At 41.8% G+C, this 23,686-nt stretch overlaps 1 protein-coding gene across 9 annotated transcripts in view; it reads left to right on the top strand.

Moving 5' to 3' along the window:
* Positions 1-23,686, top strand: part of CADPS (calcium dependent secretion activator) — a 380,054-nt gene that overhangs the window by 301,321 nt on the left and 55,047 nt on the right. For 7 of the 9 annotated variants that reach the window (XM_077821175.1, XM_077821172.1, XM_077821173.1 and 4 more), the window contains 2 exons: positions 10,536-10,691; positions 18,762-18,909. In XM_077821175.1, coding sequence (XP_077677301.1) covers positions 10,536-10,691; positions 18,762-18,909 — 304 coding nt within the window. Of the gene's footprint in view, positions 1-6,129; positions 6,277-10,535; positions 10,692-18,761; positions 18,910-23,686 lie in introns of all 9 variants that reach the window. The other 2 variants (XM_077821167.1, XM_077821168.1) reach the window with 1 other exon arrangement.

Below are 23,686 nucleotides of genomic sequence, written 5' to 3'. Positions count from 1 at the left end.
GACCAGAAAAGTATCTTCTGTAACATTGTAGACGTCACTGGATTTTAGTACAAGAAGGTCAGTCTCAGCACTTCTTTTCAATTTGCAAGTTGAATTTGTATAATGAAAACCCAACCAAATGGCCACGCTTTATTAAGGATTCATTGGTAAGCAGGTTATAAAAGGAAAATAAGATGTTGTAATAAATGATCCATCAATTATTATAGATTGTTATAGAGTCCAACAGGTTGCTTATAACTTAATCTCTCCCTGCTTCTGTTCCCCATCTGTAAAATGGGGCTAATAACCTTAAAGGGTGTTCTAGTGGGTGGAGCACTGGACTGTGACTCAGGAGATATGGTTTCTGTTCCTAGCTCTGCCACTGGCCCAGTGGGTGAACTTGGACAAGTCACTTCCCTGCTTTGTGCCTCAGTTTCCCTATCTGTAAATTGGGGATAATGATACTGACCCCCTTTGCTAATGCTTTGTGATCTAGTGAGGAAAGATGCGCTATACAAGAGCTAGATATTGTTAGGATAACTATGACTTATAACTGTCTAAAACGCTTTATACTGCTGTACCCATATCCATCCAAAACACATACTGCTCATGATGTTAACATTTGTTAACCCTTTATAAACTATTTATAAATGTATCCTTAATATATTAATATAACGTGACCAATTAAACAGCATGTCAGCAAGTCAGACAGAACAGGCCAGGTTGTCCTGCCAGAGAGATGTCCTGGGAAAAAGTGGCCTGCCAGGAAAAAGTTCTTGTAGGTGTATATTATTTCCAGTTACCAAACTGGACTTCAAGCCACAGACAGAGCACAGATTTTGCGACTAACTTCACTAATATGCCCCTAGTACTGAAGCCTTTGTAGAAAGACTACCCCTTGGATTGGTTCAGCATATACAGTAATCAAATAGAATTTCTAGAGGAATCAGAGGAACAGCTGATCTAGCTGATCAGTAAGTCATTTCAGGGTACCTGTGGGAACTGAACGTTTAAGCACCAACAAGTCTCTAAGTTCTTTACATGTTCTGTACCTAGGTGGGCTAACTCAATAAAAACGCCATGATTTCTGGCCACTATGTTATATCAATTGCATAGTATGGCATTTATTATGTAGTTTCTCATGCATTTTTACTTGTTTTCTGTGGTCAATACTACAACAGGAAAAGTGAACTTTTTACTTTATTTTCGTTGGGTACATTACCATGATGCCATTAGCCACTCATAGTGTGGCTGTCGTGAGGTTTTTATAGCTAGACCATGGAGGTATGAATTGTAGAAATGTAGAAAATAGAAAAAATTGGGAGCAAATAGAAGAACAATGCAAAATGAGCTGAACAATCTGACAGAACTTCCCTTGTCACATACATTAGGCCCAGTTCTGAAACTGAATCCTCATAGACCAACTAACCCTCTAACACTAATGGTCTGAGTGTCACCTCCCTCAGACTGGGTGGGACTGGGGCCACATTTGGCATCTTGTATTAGAATAGATATGGGCTGATTTTTAGAAGCAGCTTCCCAGTTTGTTCCTGTCATTTTATGGCCTGAGTAAATGCAGACATAAATATTTATGGATGATATTGATGTCATTTACAGATCTAGCTACCTGATTGCAGCTGCAAATCAGATAATTAGATGTGTAAATGACAGGTTTCAGAGTAACAGCCGTGTTAGTCTGTATTCACAAAAAGAAAAGGAGTACTTGTGGCACCTTAGAGACTAACCAATTTATTTGAGCATAAGCTTTCGTGAGCTACAGCTCACTTCATCAGATGCATACTGTGGAAAATTCAGAAGATGTTTTTATACACACAAATCATGAAAAAATGGGTGTTTTATCACTACAAAAGGTTTTCTCTCCCCACCCCCCCACTCTCCTGCTGGTAATAGCTTATGAAAAGTGATCACTCTCCTTACAATGTGTATGATAATCAAGGTGGGCCATTCCCAGCACAAATCCAGGTTTTCTTCCCCCCCCCCCCCCACCTCTCCCCAAAAACAAACCCACTCTCCTGTTGGTAATAGCTTATCTAACGTGATCGCTCTCCTTACAATGTGTATGATAATCAAGGTGGGCCATTTCCAGCACAAATCCAGGGTTTAACAAGAACATCTGAGGAACGGGGGGGGCCATGGGCACATATGCCATCATGTGCAAGCAATGCCCCTCTGCCATGTACATTGGTCAAACTGGACAGTCTCTACGTTAAAGAATAAATAGACACAAATCAGATGTCAAGAATTATAACATTCATAAACCAGTCGGAGAACACTTCAATCTCTCTGGTCACACGATTACAGACATGAAAGTTGTGATATTACAACAGAAAAACTTCAAATCCAAACTCCAGCGAGAGACTGTTGAATTGAAATTCATTTGCAAATTGGATACAATTAACTTAGGCTTGAATAGAGACTGGGAGTGGCTAAGTTATTATGCAAGGTAACCTATTTCTCCTTGTTTTTTCCTACCCCCCCCCCCCAGACGTTCTTGTTAAACCCTGGATTTGTGCTGGAAATGGCCCACCTTGATTATCATACACATTGTAAGGAGAGTGGTCACTTTAGATAAGCTATTACCAGCAGGAGAGTGGGTTTGTGGGGGGAGGTATTTTTTCATGCTTCGTGTGTATAAAAAGATCTTCTACACTTTCCACAGTATGCATCTGATGAAGTGAGCTGTAGCTCACGAAAGCTCATGCTCAAATAAATTGGTTAGTCTCTAAGGTGCCACAAGTACTCCTTTTCTTTTTGCTATTTCCCCTTGTTTTCCTAACCACCCGCCCCTCCCCTGTCCATTCCTCAGACGTTCTTGTTAAACCCTGGATTTGTGCTGGAAATGGCCCACCTTGATTATCATACACATTGTAAGGAGAGTGATCACTTTACATAAGCTATTACCAGCAGGAGAGCTGGGGGGGGGAAACCTTTTGTAGTGATAAAACACCCATTTTTTCATGATTTGTGTGTATAAAAGCATCTTCTGAATTTTCCACAGTATGCATCCGATGAAGTGAGCTGTAGCTCACGAAAGCTTATGCTCAAATAAATTGGTTAGTCTCTAAGGTGCCACAAGTACTCCTTTTCTAGATGTGTAAATGAGATCAGTTGCACCTGAAAAATAGTGAATGCAAAGGAGGAGGCTTCTTTCAAAATCAGCCCCTGTATGTTAACATTACACTACATACACTTGTCACGGAGTTTGGGGGAGTCCAGGCCCTGCACCCCTCTTCCTGGGATTCACTGAGACTCTCAGCCAGCCAGTAAAACAGAAGTTTTGTTGGACAAGAGGAACACAGTCCGAAACAGATCTTATGGGTACAACCAGGACCCCTCAGTCAAGTCCTTCTGGGGGAGCAGGGAGCTTAGACCCCAGCCCTGGGGTTCCCTGCGTGCCTCCACCCAGCCTGAAACTGAAAACTAAACCCCCCCAGCAAGCTCTCTCCTGCAGCCTCTGTTCACATTCCTGGGCAGAGGTGTTACCTTCCCCTCCCCCTCCTGGCTCAGGTGACAGGCTCTCAGGTCTCCCATCCCCAGGGCACATTCCCAGGTCAACACTCCCCTCTCCCTGCTGCATTACATCATCACAACACTACATTATTTTGCTGTTAAAAGTTGTAACTTATCCTTGCAAGGGCCACAAAGCATCAGCAAAATATTGTGTTGTGTAAAAGATGTATGTTTAAATGTGAATGCAGTATAGAATTTTCTGTGGAAAATCATTTTACTAACACAGTGTTTAATGAATATGACACTAAGTATCTTCTTGAATTTTTGGTATTAAAAACAAAGGTGTTTTTTTTATTTATGTGTTCACCATTTGTCTAATCTCTTTCAGTTGCTCTTCCTTACACATTTATATGTTATCCATCCCTTGCTATTTTTGATTTATTCAATATCAATATTAACTACACAGACTACCATTCCTAAAGATCTAACAATTTCTCAGTCATTATGAAATATGTGTATCATCTGAAAATCATATTCACTTTAAGAGGCATATATGCATCTGAATGGAAACTGGATGGTTTTGTTTCATGAGAAGGCTCATATATATATAAATATTTCATTCATAAGGAGAACAATCAGATAGTGTTAAGTGAAATTTACCAGAAACATAAAGAAATCAGAAAGCATCTTTTTCACCCCAAAATGACATTAGACTGTATTTTCCCCTGGAGGTGGGACTGTGTTCAAAAGTTAAGAATGAAACTCCAAGTCATTCTGCCTCTTGGCTATGTAGCCAATGCCTTGAAATGCAGTTACTGGCTGATTCTTGTAAGGATACATTTTAAATGTGTTCTTGCATCAGCAATTTCATATCCAGTATTGTTGATGGAATTATGTGTATCTTTGTTTTCTGATATAATAAGATTGACCATAAGAAATGCAGCTCAAAAATGTATTTACGCCTATAGAAAATTGCTAATATAATAATCCATTGGAAGAGGAGAACATGAAATTATATAGTTTTGCAGGATGGCCGTTAAAGCTGCCCAGAAGACAATAGCAATATACGGAGTGGAAGAGACCTTCCAAAGCAGAGTTCTGGAATGATCATCCTACGTGTTCATATTGCTGAGCGAGATGATTGAGGCTGGATTAATTTTTAAAACATCTCATATTCTTTAGAGGCTAAGTGCCTAAAACTGCATGAATTCCAAGTCAATGGCAAAGTGTCCTCTGACTGCACTGTTACAGAAGTAAGCACTAAATCTGGTGTCCTGACTTAGGTTTTACTGTCTCCTTACTCAAACTCCCAGTGGGAATAAAGACACAATAAAAATTGAGCCAGGACTTCTGGATTTGCCTCTGAAATGAGGCTGTGAAGAATTTTTTTGGTTTATGCCATAATATGCTAAAGGCAGAAAGAGAGAGATTTCTGAAAATGACTTATTGCTTGTTGATCAGATAGCACAAGGAATAAACTTCCCAAATTCTGCATCTTCCAGATACCAAAACCCCATGTTCATATAAAATATTGTTATGATGAGATGCTTTTAAAATATGGTTATAACTATTTTACCAATGTAGGGATATTAAAATATTTTGGATGTTTTGGAAATTATGGGCATGAAGCGTACATTGTTTCTGGAAAGCATATTACATTGAACCACCTTGTATTTGATAGACTAAATCATTTTTTAAAAGTTCTCTTTCATGTAATCATTGCATGTGCATCTTCAGAATGCTATTTAATTCATAATGCCCAGCTATATATACATCCTTCAGAAATTAACCATTGAGTACATCTCATGGCCCCATTTCCAATTGGGAAACAGTCACACACAAACCTCATGCTAATTAATCAGGATCTGTTCATAATTCTCTGCATACCACACTGAAAACATACACTTAGATGTCAGTGCACATTATAAAGTGTTCCTCCTCTCCGATCGTTAGGCCATGATCTAGCAAACAGGTACACACAGGGATATTCTTGCACCTGTTGAGCCCCACAAGGTTCTGCATGCATGGATATAGTTGCAAGATTGGAATCTTTCTCTTCTGGTTGGTGGAACAGCGTGCATGTGCTCCAAATGAAAACATATCTTTAATGTTTGGAGTGAGCAGGGTAAATGGGAAGTTTTCATTAAGGAGAAAAGCCTGGCTCCATTGAGTTCAATGGCAAAACTCCCACTGATTTCAGCGGAGCCAGGATTTCACCCTCAGTGTTTACTATTTTGAACCCTGTTTCCAAGTCAAAACCTTTAAAATTCCTGATAGGTCTTTCAGTGTAGCTGTTTCATATATCCATCCAATCTAAATGTTGATATAGGAATTCAGATTTGCTTGCTCCTGGTATATTTTTAAATTAAAAACTACTTTCTGTGCTCTGACATTGTATCAGGACCTGTGAATTAAGTTTATTTTGTGTGGGTGTTTGAGTAGTTTGTTAATTTGCAGCTTTTAATTTTTTTAGGTAACTTGCTTTTTATTTCAGACTAAAAAAAAATAACCACACTTAAGCCTCCCATATTCATGCTTCTTTCTGAAATGGTTTGCTTTCGTTTTTTGACTGTTGTCTTGCTGTGAACTTTGCAGATTTGTTTATGAGTGTCACGTGCTTCTGCTACATCTGCATTGTCACTGTTATGGTATTTTTCTTTCTGTCTGTTTCTTCCACAGGAGTTTAACAAGTAATCTGCCCAATGTGAATCTACCAAATGTGAATCTCCCTAAAGTACCAAATCTACCAGTTAACATCCCACTAGGCATCCCACAAATGCCTAGCTTTTCTGCACCGTCATGGATGGCTGCTATATATGATTCTGAGTGTGTATTGAGTTCACATTAGATCTCATTTAAATTTAACGTAATCTTGGCATGGATATGTGTTGTTTGTTTCTGTGCATTATATATAACTTTAAAAGAGTGACAGAGATAGATAATTAGATATTTTACTAAATGAGGCAACCCTTATGTATATCTGGCATGTACATTAGAAGTTTTTATAAATATTGAGACTTTGTCTTACGCCCGCTGGAAGCTTGAGCAAGTATCTCACTTCACAAAATAATTGTTGACAGTGGGCTGTAGTCCTGTTGGAGTATAAACTACAGTATGTAAAATTTGAGCTGACATGTCTCAAAAGATAGGAAGAACCAACTGCAGTGCAAGTTGACTAATTTCCATGGACCAGATGTAGATCTAAAAGTGAGTTTTATTTTTCTGCAAGTTCCTTATTGCCTGGAATTCTTGTACAATATTGCAAACAAAAGGGGGAGGCATCCATAAGGCATCTTATGCATGACATGGGGAGCCCAATGGTAACTGAATTCTAGAACCACCATCCCAGCCTCAATACTTAAAAATCATTTTGAATGTCTTGAATCAAACGTAGGAAATCAAACAGGGCCCAAGTCACTAGTATGTAATAACTAGTGCTTTGGGTTCCTATGCCTAACACAAGTTTGTTAACCTTGTTACTGTCCTATGATGTAGGATACATACTCAATGAAGAGGCATGATAGATGCATGTTTTTCAGTGTAGGTCATGTGACTTCTGTAATTATGGTGGGTCCCCCTTAACAGTCATAGTCATTGAGTAGTGCCAGAGATCGGTACCCAAAGGGATAAACAAAGCTGTCACTGAGTGTTGGGCCATCATTCTAATAACATTTACTAGCATGAAAATTGAGACTTTCTAAGTTCTCAGTTCAAATTGCTGAACTTTACTTAGTGTTACACTGCAGAAGGATTGTCTCAGCCAGTCAAACCACAGGGATACTGGACAGTTACTGAGCCACCCATGTCCTGTTGTTTTTTGACAGCCATGCAGTATGCACACCCTGGTGCTTTGACTCAGAAATCCGCACCCATCTCCTACTGCTAACATGTACCTCACTTCTCATGAACTCCCACCTCCCAGCTGCCCTCCTGCTCCTTATAACCCACCTTCCTCCTGAGGAAAGTTCAAAGTCACCAGCACCACCCAAGAGGGCCGCTTCGTTTTAATAAATGCTTCTTGTATTCTCTCCCCACTCCCTCACTCCTTCTGTGACCATCCATTCCCCATCCTTTCTTCCCTCTTAAAAGCTGAAAGGGGAGAAATGTCAGGCCATGCCATGCCAGTCCAGCAAAGCACCAAGGCCCCAACTCATGAAAGGATTCCACTGCAGGAAGGTTAATGTTAAGCACATGCTTACATACTTCTCTGAATCATGTCCTCCAACACGTGTCAGTTTACGCACATGAGTACTGTGGAAGTCAGTAAGGCTACACATGTGCTTAACGTTAAACCTGTGCTTTCAGCAAAGCTTTTTATGTTGCTAAGGGTTGGGATCCCCAGAATAACTCGCCGAACATCAGGGTACATCTGCACAGCAGCTGGGAAATGTAATTCCCAGTTCGGGTGGACGTACCCACGCTAGCACCTACATATAGCAGTACGTCCACAGTGGCATGGGTGATGGCTCAGTCTAACGACCCAAGTACCAAACCCCCCATCCCTCTGGGTAGGTGCTTTCCCTAAGAGGGGGAAAGTGAGGCAGTGTTAAAATTGGTGCTAGGTTCACTTCCCTCAGCGGTGTGCTATACACAGCCTGGCAAACCAGTACTCAGAGCAATCTAAATTAGGGTCACCAGACGTTCCGATTTTATAGCGACAGTCCCAATTTTGGGGGTGCTTCTTCTTCTATAGGTGCCTTTTACCCCCCCCCAGCCCCCGTCCCGATTTTTCACGCTTGCTGTCTGGTTACCCTAATCTAAGTTAAACTTGAAAACAAATAAAGTCTGTCAAAACTATGTCATGCTTTCATCTTTTTCTTATACCAGAGCTGCCGATAGGTTGCCATGCTTATTGATTTATTTAAATATTTATATTTAACAAAAAATTGACACTTTACCCAAAGACAAAAAGTCTCACATTAACAATAAACGTCGACCTTTTATTCGGCAGGAAGGGTGGCAGAGAGGGGGCAATGGTCCAGGTACAGGAAGCTACACTTAATTTACATCTACACCTGGATTCTACTGAATATGCTCTATAGCACGGGTATCATTTTGGAAAGCAATACTAATGAACTGGAGGCAAAGCAAATGGCCTTTTATATTCAAAAAAATTGAAATATTAGAGTAATTTGTGTTTCAAAGAAATACAACTCATATTCATGCTAAATTGGCTGTATTGAAGGCTAGATTAGGTAGTATCTGTAAATAATACTTGAAAGTTTGTATTACTTTTTTCTCTGTGCATGCTCTGTGATCTTGTTTTTGAAAAGATAAGAATCAAGACATGACAGTAAAGTTGACAATCATCTTTAATAAAACTAAGGCTTAAGTGTGAAAGGCATTTTGCAAATTTCTATGTGATCAAAGTAATTTTGGTGCTATTGCACGAACAATGAACAGTTCATTTTGGACATAACATAGAATATTATTTTCCTCCCAGGAAAACCTAATAATGAGCTGTTCAAAAGAAGAGAAAAATACGGAGAGTAATTTTTTTGAAAATTCTGAAACCAGATGGGTGTCATAATGTTGTTGTAATAAATACCAATTATTGCATTCATGTGTATTTAATTATTTAAAACATAAATTCATGCAGTTCCAAAACTGGGCTTAGATTAGAAAAAGTTTAATTATTCCTAAGCATAGGTCTCAAACAGAAGAAACTACAAATGCAGATAGGTTGACTCTGGGGGCTGTGCTATGGAAGTTACACAAAATAGTTTTTTGACTCAAGATGCCATTTAAGGAAATGCCTGATTCTCTATCTTTTCAGTGTCCCAGTTCCCTTGTACCCACTCACCGTTCATTATAAAGGACTTGTTTTAGTGTTACCTCTCCCTTAGTGTCAGATACATCTGTTCCTACTTCTGAGCTGATTCGTTCTTTAAATTGTTACCTTTGTTAGCACAAGCCGTCATAGGACCCCTCTAGCATGTTGGGAATATGGTTTTCACCTGGCAGTAGCCATGTATGCATCAGCTATATTTTCCTCTGTAGCATTAACTCAATGCAGCTGGCATCTGTCACAATAGAAACACCCTTCCTCATCTGTTTCTATAGACGATGTCAGCACAAGTGATAATGCATGGTGTGTTAACATCTTATCAATTACTGTGTTAGCATTAGTGGTATGCGAGGAGGGGGTTAAAGCTCTTGAAGATCTCTCGGTAATTGTCATGAAAAAAAGAGAGAGAGCAAAAAGGGTTATAGATAAATTTTTCTGCACCAACAAAACACAATCCAGGCCTGTATTTTATTCTGTAAGTGGAGGTTTTAGACACAATTATAGTTGAAAAGAACCAAAGTAGCTACACACAACGAGCCCGAAGCGTCCCATCTGTGCACAGGAGTGGGTAAGACTATGCACTTTGGAAAGAATTCAGACTTTTGCAACCGACCAAAGACATTGCAAAAAAATAGAAATTTAAAAAAAAAAGTAAAAATCTGTTGCCCTGTAGTTGCCTTCGCAAAAGGCTGATCTGTGAGATGTGGAGTAGTTACCCTGACCAAAACTCTTTCACATGAGATGTCTCGTGTTCCTAGTTCAATTGCTTTACCCTGATTTTTTTCCAGCTGTTCAAGAGATAAGGTGTGTCCTCGCTCACCACTTGTTAGCACTGTCCTTTACCTGGTAATGTTGGGGAAAAAAATTAAAAATACATCATTTGAAGGGAAAAAATGCATGAAACCCTAAATTTGAATAACTGCATACATTCATGTACTGTAGTTATTGTCAGTCAAGGGTTTTCTACCACAAATGTTAGCCTTAATTTTGAATAATCACATATGTCCGTGTGGTTATTAGCTAAGGCTGAATTTTACCATACACACTTTCTCCAGTTAATGTGCGTAATTCATAATTTTGTCTTATCATCTGGTCTGGAAAGATTTGTGAGTTATAACAGCAAGGTAGACTAGGCAAATGTATGGTAAAACTCAAAAGCCTGATGATGGAGATTATCCAGCATTGTTCTGTGTATTAAGCCACTGTATGCCCTCAACTTGTACAAGAATGGTCTCCACATCAGGTTTCCAATAGTATGGTCCTGGGTATGACTTCTGTTTTCATTTTACCCTGCCAGCAATGGATCGGGAACCTCTGAAGATCTGTTTTGGAAACTTGATGCCCTACAGACCTTCATTCGGGATTTACACTGGCCTGAGGAAGAATTTGGAAAGCACCTAGAACAGCGTCTAAAACTTATGGCAAGTGACATGATCGAGTCTTGTGTTAAGAGGTACGTCTGAACAACGGAACCGGAAGGGTCTCTAACAGCAGATCACAAGAAAAAGTTAGGGGCAGGGGGTTACCCTATCTTATTGGAAATGAGGGGGCCGTACTTTACCTTTTAGCTTGACTTCAGCCATTATTCTTTTTAAGCCCTAATTTGTTTCCATCCAGCACAGGCTTGGTGGTAGCACACTTTTTATCTCTGCAAATTATTGACCTCTAAAAGGCAACGTCTTTTAAATGTAGTCTCTAGTGAATGCCTATTCCCAATAAGGCAACAAACCCCGCTCAAGTCAGGCTTTCTCTGCTGTTGTTTATTGTGCGCCTCCTCTGGAGTCAGGTCTGGGTAACACATTAGGGCGCGGGAGAGCTGAATGCTGTAGAAGTAGCCATGTGTGCTATCTCAGCACCCACATGAAGTGACCGACAAAGGAGATTGTGCCATTCAGAGAACCAGTCACGCTTTCCGGCTGCCTTTGATTGAAAAAGTCATCACCGCTAATGCCACCTCGTATGATACACGCCTGCAGAGCCTCGGAAACAGAGCACACACCTTAAAGGAACTCTTAGGACTATGTTAACAGTAGTAATTTTGGTAAGGAAACATCAAGGCTATCTTGTCACGCTACCCACAATTGTTTCCGGTTGGTTTCAGAAGGAGGTGATGGGGGTGGGGAGAAAGAAATGAACTGCGCATCCTCTGTCAGGAAAAAAGCAAATGGCAAAAGAACAGGTAGAGAGGCAGATGAAAGCCACAGCAGGTATGTGCAAGGATCGGGGGGGTGCAGGTGGCTCTGTGCCACCATTGTCTGGCTGTCCTGCAAGTGCAAACATGTGATTTATTTTTCTCTAATGGATCCACAACCTCCCCATCCACGAAGTGCAGAGATTTGGGCTCAGAAGTTGGAACGCAGAACGGGCAGTTACAGGGTTGCTACTGCTGCTGTGAAATAAAACACAGCATTCAGAGATTTGGATTAAAGGCCAGAGCCCACAGCTTTTATTGAAATACAATAACTCCCACGGCTGGTTATCTGGCACCCAATTAGCCCTGCAGTGCCAGGTAATGTTAAAATTTGAGGAGAGCCATCCTGTCATGGACTGGCTGGGATGATTTAGTGGGTGTTGGTCCTCCTTTGAGCAGGGGGTTGGACTTGATGACCTCCCAAGGTCTCTTCCAACCCTATGATTCTGTGACACCAAAGAGATGCATTTTCCCATGCTACAGTCCGCAAACTATCCCAGCCTCTGGGAGGAACATGATTCCTCTGTGCCCAGAGAGCCTCTCCCCCACAGCATGTGGCAGCCAGGCCCTCCTCCATGCTCTTTGTTGTTCCTCCCACCATTTTCAGCACATCTCTTCTGAACCCTGTGCAGCCATTTTACAGGAGGTGGCTCTGCCAGCTTTTGCCTTCTCAAGCTGAGCTCAGCCAGGGCCCTTTTAAGGTGCATGAATTGACAGCAAACACCCCAGTCTTTGTAGCATTGTGCAAGGGAATTTATCCTGATCTGCACCACTGAGGACTAAGGTGCCAACTTCCCTTTCTGCAGCCAAGGTGGGACCTGCCTTTGGGCATCAGTGCTTCATTCTTCTGTGTCAACCTGCAGGAGGTTTTGGGTGAAGGCGGTAGAGAAAACGTATCTGTGCAGTGGCAGGAAAAAACTCTTTCCCAATCCCCGATACTGTGATCAGATTCATCCTGAGCCTGTGGGCGAGGACCAATCTGAATAATCTCAAGCTCATGAAGTCAGTCGTCCCCCAGAACTCAATGTCCAACTTCCCTTCTATTAACACCATTAAAAGGTCCCTTTTCAGATCTCCAGGGAGGACAAGTAGGAAGCACTGCAAGCTGCCAGTGAGGGAGTGAGAATGGCCCCTGCTCTCAGTAGCAGCCTCTTTTAGCCCTTACCAGCCTGGGGAGAGGCAATTTGCATCCATCTGTAAAAGGGCCACCCAGCCTCTTGCTGCCAATTCCACTGCCATGTCGCAGGAAGGCCAAAGCAGCCAGCATGGTCAACCTCCCCCACCATAGCAAAACAAACAAGGAAAAGGGAGAAAGAGAGGAAGACATGAGATGCCCACAGCCGGCATTAATTTCCCAGGACTATCCCCCAGGTCACAGCAGGGTCTGTTCCCATAGAGGTACAGATCTTCATTCTCATGTAAACCTTTGGGTATTGATAAAGATTCCTTCCTGATCAACCAAAAGGCATGTCTAACTGTCAAGTTAGTGAAGTCTCTTATTCTGTATTGTCCTGCAGATGCAAACTGCACAATAGGTCATAAAGATTTGTTAATTATGTTGTGCCTTCTTTAAAGGTCTTGAGATGATTGTGATACCTGTGGCATTAGAAAAGCTAATGTTTCTTGCTTTGCCAGTATATTGTCTGATATAAATGCTAAAGGAGGACTTGTGGCACCTTAGAGACTAACCAATTTATTTGAGCATAAGCTTTCATGAGCTACAGCTCACTTCATTGGATGCATAAAAGTGGAAAATGCAGTGATGATGTTTTTATACACACAGATCATGAAAAAATGGGTGTTTTATCACTACAAAAGGTTTTCTCTCCCCCCACCCCACTCTCCTGCTGGTAATAGCTTATGTAAAGTGATCATACACATTGTAAAGAGAGGTTTCAGAGTAACAGCCGTGTTAGTCTGTATTCGCAAAAAGAAAAGGAGTACTTGTGGCACCTTAGAGACTAACCAATTTATTTGAGCATGAGCTTTCGTGAGCTACAGCTCACTTCATCGGATGCATACCGTGGAAACTGCAGAAGACATTATATACACACAGAGACCATGAAACGATACCTCCTCCCGCCCCACTGTCCTGCTGGTAATAGCTTATCTAAAGTGATCATCAGGTTGGGCCATTTCCAGCACAAATCCAGGTTTTCTCACCCTCCGCCCCCCCACACACAAACTCACTCTCCTGCTGGTGATAGCCCATCCAAAGTGACCACTCTCTTCACAATGTGTATGATAATCAAGGTGGGCGATTTCCTGCACAAATCCAGGTTCTCTCACCCCCTCACCCCTCTCCAGAAACCACACACACAAACTCACTCTCCTGCTGGTAATAGGTGCCACTTTGGATAAGCTATTACCAGCAGGAGAGTGAGTTTGGGGGGGGGGGGGGTGAAAAAACCTGGATTTGTGCTGGAAATGGCCCACCTTGATTATCATGCACCTTGTAGGGAGAGTGGTCACTTTGGATAAGCTATTACCAGCAGGAGAGTGAGTTTGTGTGTGTGTGTGTTTGGGGGAGGGGGGGTGGCGGTGAGAAAACTGGGATTTGTGCTGGAAATGGCCCACCTTGATTTTCATACACATTGTAAGGAGAGTGTTCACTTTGGATAAGCTATTACCAGCAGGAGAGTGAGTTTGTGTGTGTGGTTTTTGGAAAAGGGAGGGGGGTGAGAAAACCTGGATTTGTGCTGGAAATGGCACACCTTGATTATCATACACATTGTAAAGAGAGTGGTCGCTTTGGATGGGCTATTATCAGCAGGAGAGTGAGTTTGTGTGGCGGGGGCGGGGGGGCGGAGGGTGAGAAAACCTGGATTTGTGCTGGAAATGGCCCAACTTGATTATCATACACATTGTAAGGAGAGTGATCACTTTAGATAAGCTATTACCAGCAGGAGAGTGGGGTGGGAAGAGGTATTGTGTCATGGTCTCTGTGTGTATATAATGTCTTCTGCAGTTTCCACAGTATGCGTCCGATGAAGTGAGCTGTAGCTCATGAAAGCTTATGCTCAAATAAATTGGTTAGTCTCTAAGGTGCCACAAGTACTCCTTTTCTTTTTGCACTTTAGATAAGCTATTACCAACAGGAGAGTGGGTTTGTTTTGCCGGGGGAGGGGGGGAGAGAAAACCTGGATTTGTGCTGGAAATGGCCCACCTTGATTATCATACACATTGTAAGGAGAGTGATCACTTTACATAAGCTATTACCAGCGGGAGAGTGGGGTGGGGGGAGAGAAAACCTTTTGTATTGATAAACACCCATTTTTTCATGATTTGTGTGTATAAAACCAAACATCTTCTGCATTTTCCACAGTATGCATCCGATGAAGTGGGCTGTAGCTCACAAAATCTTATGCTCAGATAAACGGGTTAGTCTCTAAGGTGCCACAAGTACTCCTTTTCTTTTTTCTGATATAAATGCTGAGTGTCTTAAGTTGTTTCCATTGTCTGACTCTGTTCTCTAAGAGCAAACTGAAAATAGATGCATCGGTCTGAACCTCTAGCTAGCATTATATAAGCTGTAAATATTACACTAAGGAAATAACTAGGTGGAATTTAGCGGTTCTACACTGCAGAAACATTGTAGGATTATTCCTGAAGAAGGATAGCTGCTGGCTTGCTGCTCAGTCTTTTTAGCAGTAAAGAGGATTCTTCTTGAGCTGGATTTCTGTGCTTCTCCATGCTTTTGCTTTGACTTGGCTCACCTACCAGCATGTGTCCATGAAATACAGCACTCTGCTCTTTATTGGCCATTCAGTGTGCCTCCCGGCTCCATGACCATGACATTTCTTTTCTCTTTCTTAAAAAAAAACTAACCCTTCCATTGCTATACCTTGGGGAGTATCTTAGGGTATTCTGTACCTGAGAATACTTCTGTTATATGCTTTAGTGTCCCTTTTAAATACATTTCCTGTAATGAGAGAACAGTTCATGATGATGCTTTAGAAGTGGGACTGATCATGCTCATCTTTCCAGGCAGACGCAAAACCATGGTCCTGATCGTTTAAAGATTCCATCACCTTGCGTCAACATCAGGGTGCTAACCCCTGTGCTCTGGCTAATGTCTGGTAATGGTAATTACATCAGGCCAATCCACTTCTGGCGTAAGCCAATGATGCTGTGCTCCCTGCTTACACCCACTGTGAATTTGGCTCCTTCTCTCAACCTGTATTTCCCTATCAGTTTCAGTTTGACATGGTATTTTTCTTGACTTCTTCCTCTAACCTATAGCTCACTCTTGCCGTGCACTATTGAACAGCTGCCACATTTCACAAGTGGCTGCATCTCAGTGTGGGGGAAATGAGCTCCCCTATCAAGACCCTGTCTCTGTTATCAGATCCAAGCTGGCAGGCCCATGTGCTCATACAGATCTGATTACAGATCAGGAGCTTCATTTATAGATATCAGCCTACATTTCCATAGCCCTTTCTGATCCTTGAAGGTCAAAGGTATTATGGGTAATTGATATTATTCATTGTTTCTAATTCCAGGCGCCTATATTAATTTCTTGATACAGGCCCACTGATGTCGTGATTCTGTGTTGTGTTTCTAATAATTAATAGAGTACTCCCTTAACTACAAAGTCCCTCTAACATTTTGCATTCAGAGAATTCAGGAATCAGAGGACATTACTCATTATGCTAAAAGTGTTCCTAATACGAAATACTTGAGCCACTTATGGCCCAGTAGGTATTTAAAAATTATTGTCAACCAATCTGGCAGTCTTTAGTCAGACAAAACTCTTATGGAAATAAAAAATGTAACTCCCACTCAAATTTTAACTGAATAATTATACACATGCTCTATTTTACATCTGACTTTTTGTAAAGGTATCCGGGTACGTATGTGTTTGTTTTTCAAAGAAACAACTTCTAGGAACATTTGTAAAATCAAAGAAAGATTCAGCCAAGCAAAAACACTGTGAAAAGATAGAATTGCACTAATCCAGTAGTGGCCTTCCAGTTAAGCAATTAACAGGTTTGTATCAGCTGTGTTTAGTATTCAGAGTAACAGCCATGTTAGTCTGTCTTTGCAAAAAGAAAAGGAGTACTTGTGGCACCTTAGAGACTAACCAATTTATTTGAGCATGAGCTTTCGTGAGCTACAGCTCACTTCATCGGATGCATACCGTGGAAACTGCAGTAGACATTATATACACACAGAGACCATGAAACAATACCCCCTCCCACCCCACTGTCCTGCTGATAATAGCTTATCTAAAGTGATCATCAAGTTGGGCCATTTCCAGCACAAATCCAGGTTTTCTCACCCTCTTCCCCCCCACACACAAACTCACTCTCCTGCTGGTAATAGCCCATCAAAAGTGACCACTCTCTTCACAATCTGTATGATAATCAAGTTGGGCCATTTCCTGCACAAATCCAGGTTCTCTCACCCCCTCACCCCCCTCCAGAAACCACACACACAAACTCACTCTCCTGCTGGTAATAGCTTATCCAAAGTGACCACTCTCCCTACAATGTGCATGATAATCAAGGTGGGCCATTTCCAGCATAAATCCAGGTTTTCTCACCCCCCCACCCCCATACACACACAAACTCACTCTCCTGCTGGTAATAGCTCATCCAAAGTGACCACTCTCCTTACAATGTGCATGGTAATCAAGGTGGGTCATTTCCAGCACAGATCCAGGCTTTCTCACCCCTCCCCCAAGGGGAACACACACACACACACATAAACTCACTCTCCTGCTGGCAATAGCTCATCCAAACTGGCCACTCTCCAAGTTTAAATCCAAGTTTAACCAGAACGTCTGGGGGCGGGGGTAGGAAAAAACAAGGGGAAATAGGCTACCTTGCATAATGACTTAGCCACTCCCAGTAAGTCATTATGCAAGGTAGCCTATTTCCCCTTGTTTTTTCCTAACCCCCCCCCAAACGCTCTGGTTAAACTTGGATTTATGCTGGAAATGGCCCACTGTGATTATCTCCGACTGGTTTATGAATGTTATAATTCTTGACATCTGATTTGTGTCCATTTATTCTTTTACGTAGAGACTGTCCAGTTTGACCAATGTACATGGCAGAGGGGCATTGCTGGCACATGATGGCATATGTCACATTGGTGGATGTGCAGGTGAACGAGCCTCTGATAGTGTGGCTTACGTAGTCTCTACGTAAAAGAATAAATGGACACAAATCAGATGTCAAGAATTATAACATTCATAAACCAGTCGGAGAACACTTCAATCTCTCTGGTCACGCAATCACCGACATGAAGGTCACTATCTTACAACAAAAAAACTTCAAATCCAGACTCCAGCGAGAAACTGCTGAATTGGAATTCATTTGCAAATTGGATACTATTAATTTAGGCTTAAATAGAGACTGGGAGTGGCTAAGTCATTATGCAAGGTAGCCTATTTCCCCTTGCTTTTTCCTACCCCACCCCCCAGACGTTCTGGTTAAACTTGGATTTAAACTTGGAGAGTGGTCAGTTTGGATGAGCTATTGCCAGCAGGAGAGTGAGTTTATGTGTGTATGGGGGTGAGGGGGTGAGAAAACCTGGATTTATGCTGGAAATGGCCCACCTTGGTTATCATGCACATTGTAGGGAGAGTGGTCACTTTGGATAAGCTATTACCAGCAGGAGAGTGAGTTTGTGTGTGTGGTTTTTGGAGGGGGGTGAGGGACTGAGAGAACCTGGATTTGTGCAGGAAATGGCCCACCTTGATTATCATACATATTGTGAAGAGAGTGGTCATTTTTGATGGGCTATTACCAGCAGGAAAGTGAGTTTGGGGAGGGGGGGGGCGGAGGGTGAGAAAACCTGGATTTGTGCTGGAAATGGCCCAACTTGATGATCACTTTAGATAAGCTATTATCAGCAGGACAGTGGGGTAGGAGGGGGTATTGTTTCATGGTCTCTGTGTGTATATAATGTCTACTGCAGTTTCCACGGTATGCATCCGATGAAGTGAGCTGTAGCTCACGAAAGCTCATGCTCAAATAAATTGGTTAGTCTCTAAGGTGTGCCACAAGTACTCCTTGTGTTTAGTATTGTGTACCAATAGACAGAATTTCCTTTAATTCATCACGTTTACTGTTTGATTGTATTTCAACCGCAGGTATAAATTATCCAAAACAGTCCAAATTATGGGTGTTCACTTTTAACGCTTCTATTTGTAATCTCATCACACTGTTTACCAAGTATGAGAAAGCAGTAGTTTCTCTGAGACCGTTACACACTTTATCCGTAGCACAGAGTGTTTCTTTTTAAATTGGAAAATCATTTTTAGTACAACACATTTGAAATAATTGTATTCTACCATTTATGGTCTTTTCCTACTTTCTTTAATAGAACCAGGATTGCATTTGAAGTAAAGCTGCAAAAAACCAGTCGATCAACAGATTTCCGAGTCCCTCAGTCAATATGCACCATGTTTAATGTTATGGTTGATGCCAAAGCTCAGTCAACAAAACTTTGCAGTATGGAAATGGGCCAAGAGGTAAAAATGCAAATTATTTTTTATATAATTTAGAGAAAACTTAATGAATTTTCCCATCTCCTATTTTGCTAGTTTCAGAAACATTCTAACCATTGTGGATTTTAGCCTTCTGTATAGAGTATGCCAATGAATATTCAGGGTCTCTCCATCAAATAAATCTATCTAATGGATATGGACATTCAGAATTCTAGTCATTTAGTAGTGATGGTTGGCAAGGATTGTGGTGTGTGTAAGCTACCTTTAAAGCCTGCTGATGCATGATGAACATGTTTATTGAGTCATTAACTCCACCTTGGAGCCATATCTTTGCCAAAAAGCTGGGTATTTACATGTAGTCACCAGATTTATAAGATATGACTATTTTGAGTAGACAAACAGGAAGAAAACAAAAATATTAAACTGTTTGTTTTGTTAAAAAGACAACTTCCTAAAATACATTTGAATTCCACCTGATTTGACTTCCTTGAATATTGACTGAAATCAGCAAGTTTTATGATCCCAATTGTCCAGGTTCTTAATGACTCAAGGTTTCAAAAACAATCCAGTTTTGACCACTTGCTGATCTATTTTGTTCGTTGTAGATACATTGTTGCAGCTTGAAATTTCCATATTTAATATTCAAAGTAGAAAGACATGCTAAATTGGGCTAGATTGAATGCATCATCATGATCCTTGTGCTCCTATGGCTTTAAGCCAAGTTATATTTTTATATATCAGGCTCGAATCAGAGCTATTGCTTGGAACTCCTATTTTGTTGCCAATGGGGGTCTCCTAGATAAGATCTTCCACTACAGCTTTACATGTTCGGAATATATAATAAATCATTGCAAGTTGTTTGTTCTTTTTAGTTATTTACCTCACTCTGATCTATAATCCTCTTTATGGGTCTGACCCAAAGCTCATTCGAGTCAGTAAGAATTTGGCTTTGGGTCAGGCCCATTGTCCTTTATATTTTTATGTTTTCAGTTGTAGCATTTTGTTTGTGACAGTCTCTTTTGGGGGACAAGGGGTTTCAAGCTTCTGATGGTTGAGTTTCTTTCCTCAGCCACCTATCCAATTTAGGGCACGTACTAAACGGACTCTCGTCAGCCCAAGACATGACTATTAGGCTGGTTGGTGGAATCACAGCATTTCCACTCCCTAGTTGTTTCTTCATTCTTGCTCTCCTCCTTTATCCCCCTAGTTCTTCAACCCGACAACAGCTATGCTGGCCCCTTCCTATCAGCCAGCAGGGTGAGGGTTGCAATGCTAACCCCTTCATCTACTCTCCGACACACTGCAAATCACGCACTAAACCTTAGGGCAGTGTTTCCCAAACTAGGGATGCCACTTGTTCAGGGAAAGCCCCTGGCGGGTCCGGCCGATTTGTTTACCTGCTGCGTCCGCAGGTTCGGCCGATCGTGGCTCCCACTGGCCGCGGTTTGCTGTGCTCAGCCAATGGGGGCTGCAGGAAGCGACGTGGGCCGAGGGACTTACTGGCTGCCGCTTCCCACAGCTCCCATTGGCCGGGCACAGCGAACCGCGGCCAGTGGGAGCTGCGATCGGCCGAACCTGCGGACGCAGCAGGTAAACAAACTGGCCTGGCCCGCCAGGGGCTTTCCCTGAACAAGCGGCATCCCGAGTTTGGGAAACACTGCCCTAGTGAATTAAATTAGGGGGAGGAGTGACATTTCTGAGATCAGGCCAACTCCCACAGTACATGGGATACTGCAGGGCTAGCTAGTTATGTTAATCACAATGGTCAAGTCTGTTACCCAGTAATATGGGGATCTGATAGCATTGGCTAAATCCAGAAGTAGTGCCGGCGGGAGTTGTGTGTATTTCCTCATACACCCTTCGATACGGCAGTTTCCTTTGAACTCTATGTGTCAGTGCATGATGGAGGCCACGAGACGCATTTGGCCTTTGGCCTGAGACAAATCGAAGATCTTCAGAGATCAAAGCCCTGCATTCAACCCACTTAGCCACTCAGCTCTTCTCAGTTGCACCAAGAGTGAGCGTAAGTCTCTGGAAATCTTTGTGTGCTTCTTTAAGAAGGTATTTGGTATATTAGCTTGGAGATAACATAAGTATGGTGTGAAACAGCAGTTGCTGTGCTAGGATGTTTTTAACAAATAGCTGCACTAATAGACCTGTAAATCAGATGTAAATTATCAGTGCATACGTTACTGTTTAGGGCTGCAGTACTCAGACACCCTCCTTTAGCTTTGCTTCTTTTTAATGAATTTCCCTGCCCTCATCTTGACCTTCTCTGCTCATACCACTCCATTTTGGGGGCTACCTCCCCTCCTCCTGAAGTTGTGCGAACCTCTGGCTTGAACCATTTATATTTGGAGGATGAAAAGGGTTGATAAAGATTAAAATATGAAAGTGTGTGTGTGTGTGCGTGTGTTTGTAATTGTTGTATCCAGAAATGCTACTCCAGCTATTCCATTCCAATTCTAAGCTAAACTCAGAGACTATCATCAAATAGACTAAAAACATGTAACCACCAAATTGGAAACAGGATATCAATTTGGCCTCCTCATACCCCGTTATAATGCACTGTAGGTGAAGTTCTCCCCAATGCACATGGCCATGTAAGGTTTCACTTAAGTCTTTCTTAACTCCTTAAAAAGGGCTTTAAGTGGTTCAAAGGTTTTGTGCTGAACTCCTGCACAGGGCTGAATTTCTCTCCATGAACAGCTCATGAATAGTCCTTAGATTCAATGTGTATCTAAAATCTGTTCATCCAACAACAAATAGCAAACAAGTTCATACAAATTATGATCTGTTGGCAGGCTGTTCATGAACCAAAAAAGGGGTAAAATTGTCAAATGAATTGTTCAAATGTCATAGTTTGCGCAGCTCTAGTCAAAGTAGACACTGCTTGGAAACATACCATCAATTTTTATCTTAGTGAAAGCCACACACTAGTACAGACAGACTCTTTTGAGCTATGATTTGACCTGACTTTTAGCATTTTTACCTACAAGCCCTTTCTTTTAAAACTATCTTAGGTTGCATTCACTTTACATTAACAGACATACGAATTGTTTGACGCATTTTAAAAGTATTATTCGATTGAAAACATACCCATCGTCTCATTTCCCTGTCCTTATATCTAAAAGCAGCTGTTAAAACATTTGGTAAACATACTTTACCATCTTAAATATTTATTTTTCCTCTGAATTTTTAATACATCAATTGATATACATTTATGTATTAAATGTTTCTCAGTTGGTCTAGTATGTTTTTATTTAATACCCAAGGTCAGATGGTCCTAACAGAAATACAGCATACCCACAATCTGTTACATGACAAGGCAAAATATACATCACGTGAAGTCAAGTGGAGTAATTTTAGTGTAGGAATTGTGGATTTTATTCATTTATCTAATAGCGAATTGTGATTAACTCTCTCAAACGTTTTTGTTAAATTGAATGAAAAAGATCAATTATTTGACCTCAAACCAGATGCATTCTCATAAGAAATGTCAGGATCTGTAGAATATGAAACCAACTTTTGCAAAAGAAGCATTTTCTTAGAAATCCTTTTGTGCCAGATCCAGAACACAACCTTTTCCTAGCTGGGTAATTATTTACAAAGGGAGGGTCAAATGGATTTCCACCTTCAGTTTCAGGATGGAATCTCTAGTCAGTAAGCCAGTAACGCAAGAGCTTTGGCAGTAGAGGTATGCCAATATATTACATGCAGGTGACATTTCCCAATCATTTTTGCCAGGTTTCTCAGAAATGCTTTGTATTTCAGAAGCCCCAGGCCTGGACTGTACTGCAGCCACTGCATGGTGCATGGCCAGCACTAAGCAGCCCTAAATCCAACCTTGCCTGCCATGGGACGAACACCAGAGGCAGGGATCATCTGTCTTAGAGCTTCTTATACCTTCCCTGCAACCACCTTAGGGAGCAAGGCCAGGAGAAAGATGACATGGCCAACGTCATTTTGTGCTTCCTGCCTGCCATCGTGCCCCCTTGGGGGCACTGCCAATCTTACAGCAGGAGACCACCAAGGAGTATGGCATCCTCAGAAGCAGTGGAGGACAAAGGTGGCTTAAAGCATTCCCCTCTCCTGAGCTGAGCTGGGGTGTGCAGAGCTGGTCATGGCCCAGGATTGGGCTGCTGTGGCCAGGGCTTTGATAAACAGGGCGAGTTTGACCTAAAAACCTAAGAGGCCAAATGCCGACTCGGTGTTAAGGTTTGGCTCCAGTGGAATTCCACTTATGCCAGCTCTGAATTTGGCCTCCTGTGTTCAGAATGAGGAGCAGCCTCCACCACTGGACAGCAGCTGCGGGAGTCCCATGCCCCTCCTGACAGCAGCCGCGATGGATGTTCTGCCACTTAGAAAGTCATTTACCTTCTCGGGCTCCATGTTAGTGCTCTCCATGCACTTCTTATTTGCTTTGTTAACAAGCTTTTAATTGAAAATAGATTTGCCAGTACTTTTCACACTGTATTTTTTTACACACACCTAGCCATTCTTTTAGTGAAAACCCATGATTTATCCCATGAGAAGGAACAGCAACAAACTTCACCCCCCCACACACATCTCCAGCAAACAAAACTCCTTCATTAAAATAATGTGCTAAATGAGGCAAATGAAGTATGTCTTTTGGGCTAATATGCAAGACCTAAAATTGAGTGGATGGAACTTTGACTGAAACTCAGTACCTCACCATTTACAATGGGCCATGCCTTCAAAAAGCCCATGTGCACGTCTGTGCACACCCAGCTTGTCATTGGTGAGCTCCAGCACCGACGTGACGAGTCTTGCTTTGCAT

This window comes from Eretmochelys imbricata, chromosome 7 (genome assembly GCF_965152235.1).
Source record: "Eretmochelys imbricata isolate rEreImb1 chromosome 7, rEreImb1.hap1, whole genome shotgun sequence".
NCBI lineage: Eukaryota > Metazoa > Chordata > Testudines > Cheloniidae > Eretmochelys > Eretmochelys imbricata.
This window is presented reverse-complemented; position numbering and strand designations above follow the sequence as displayed.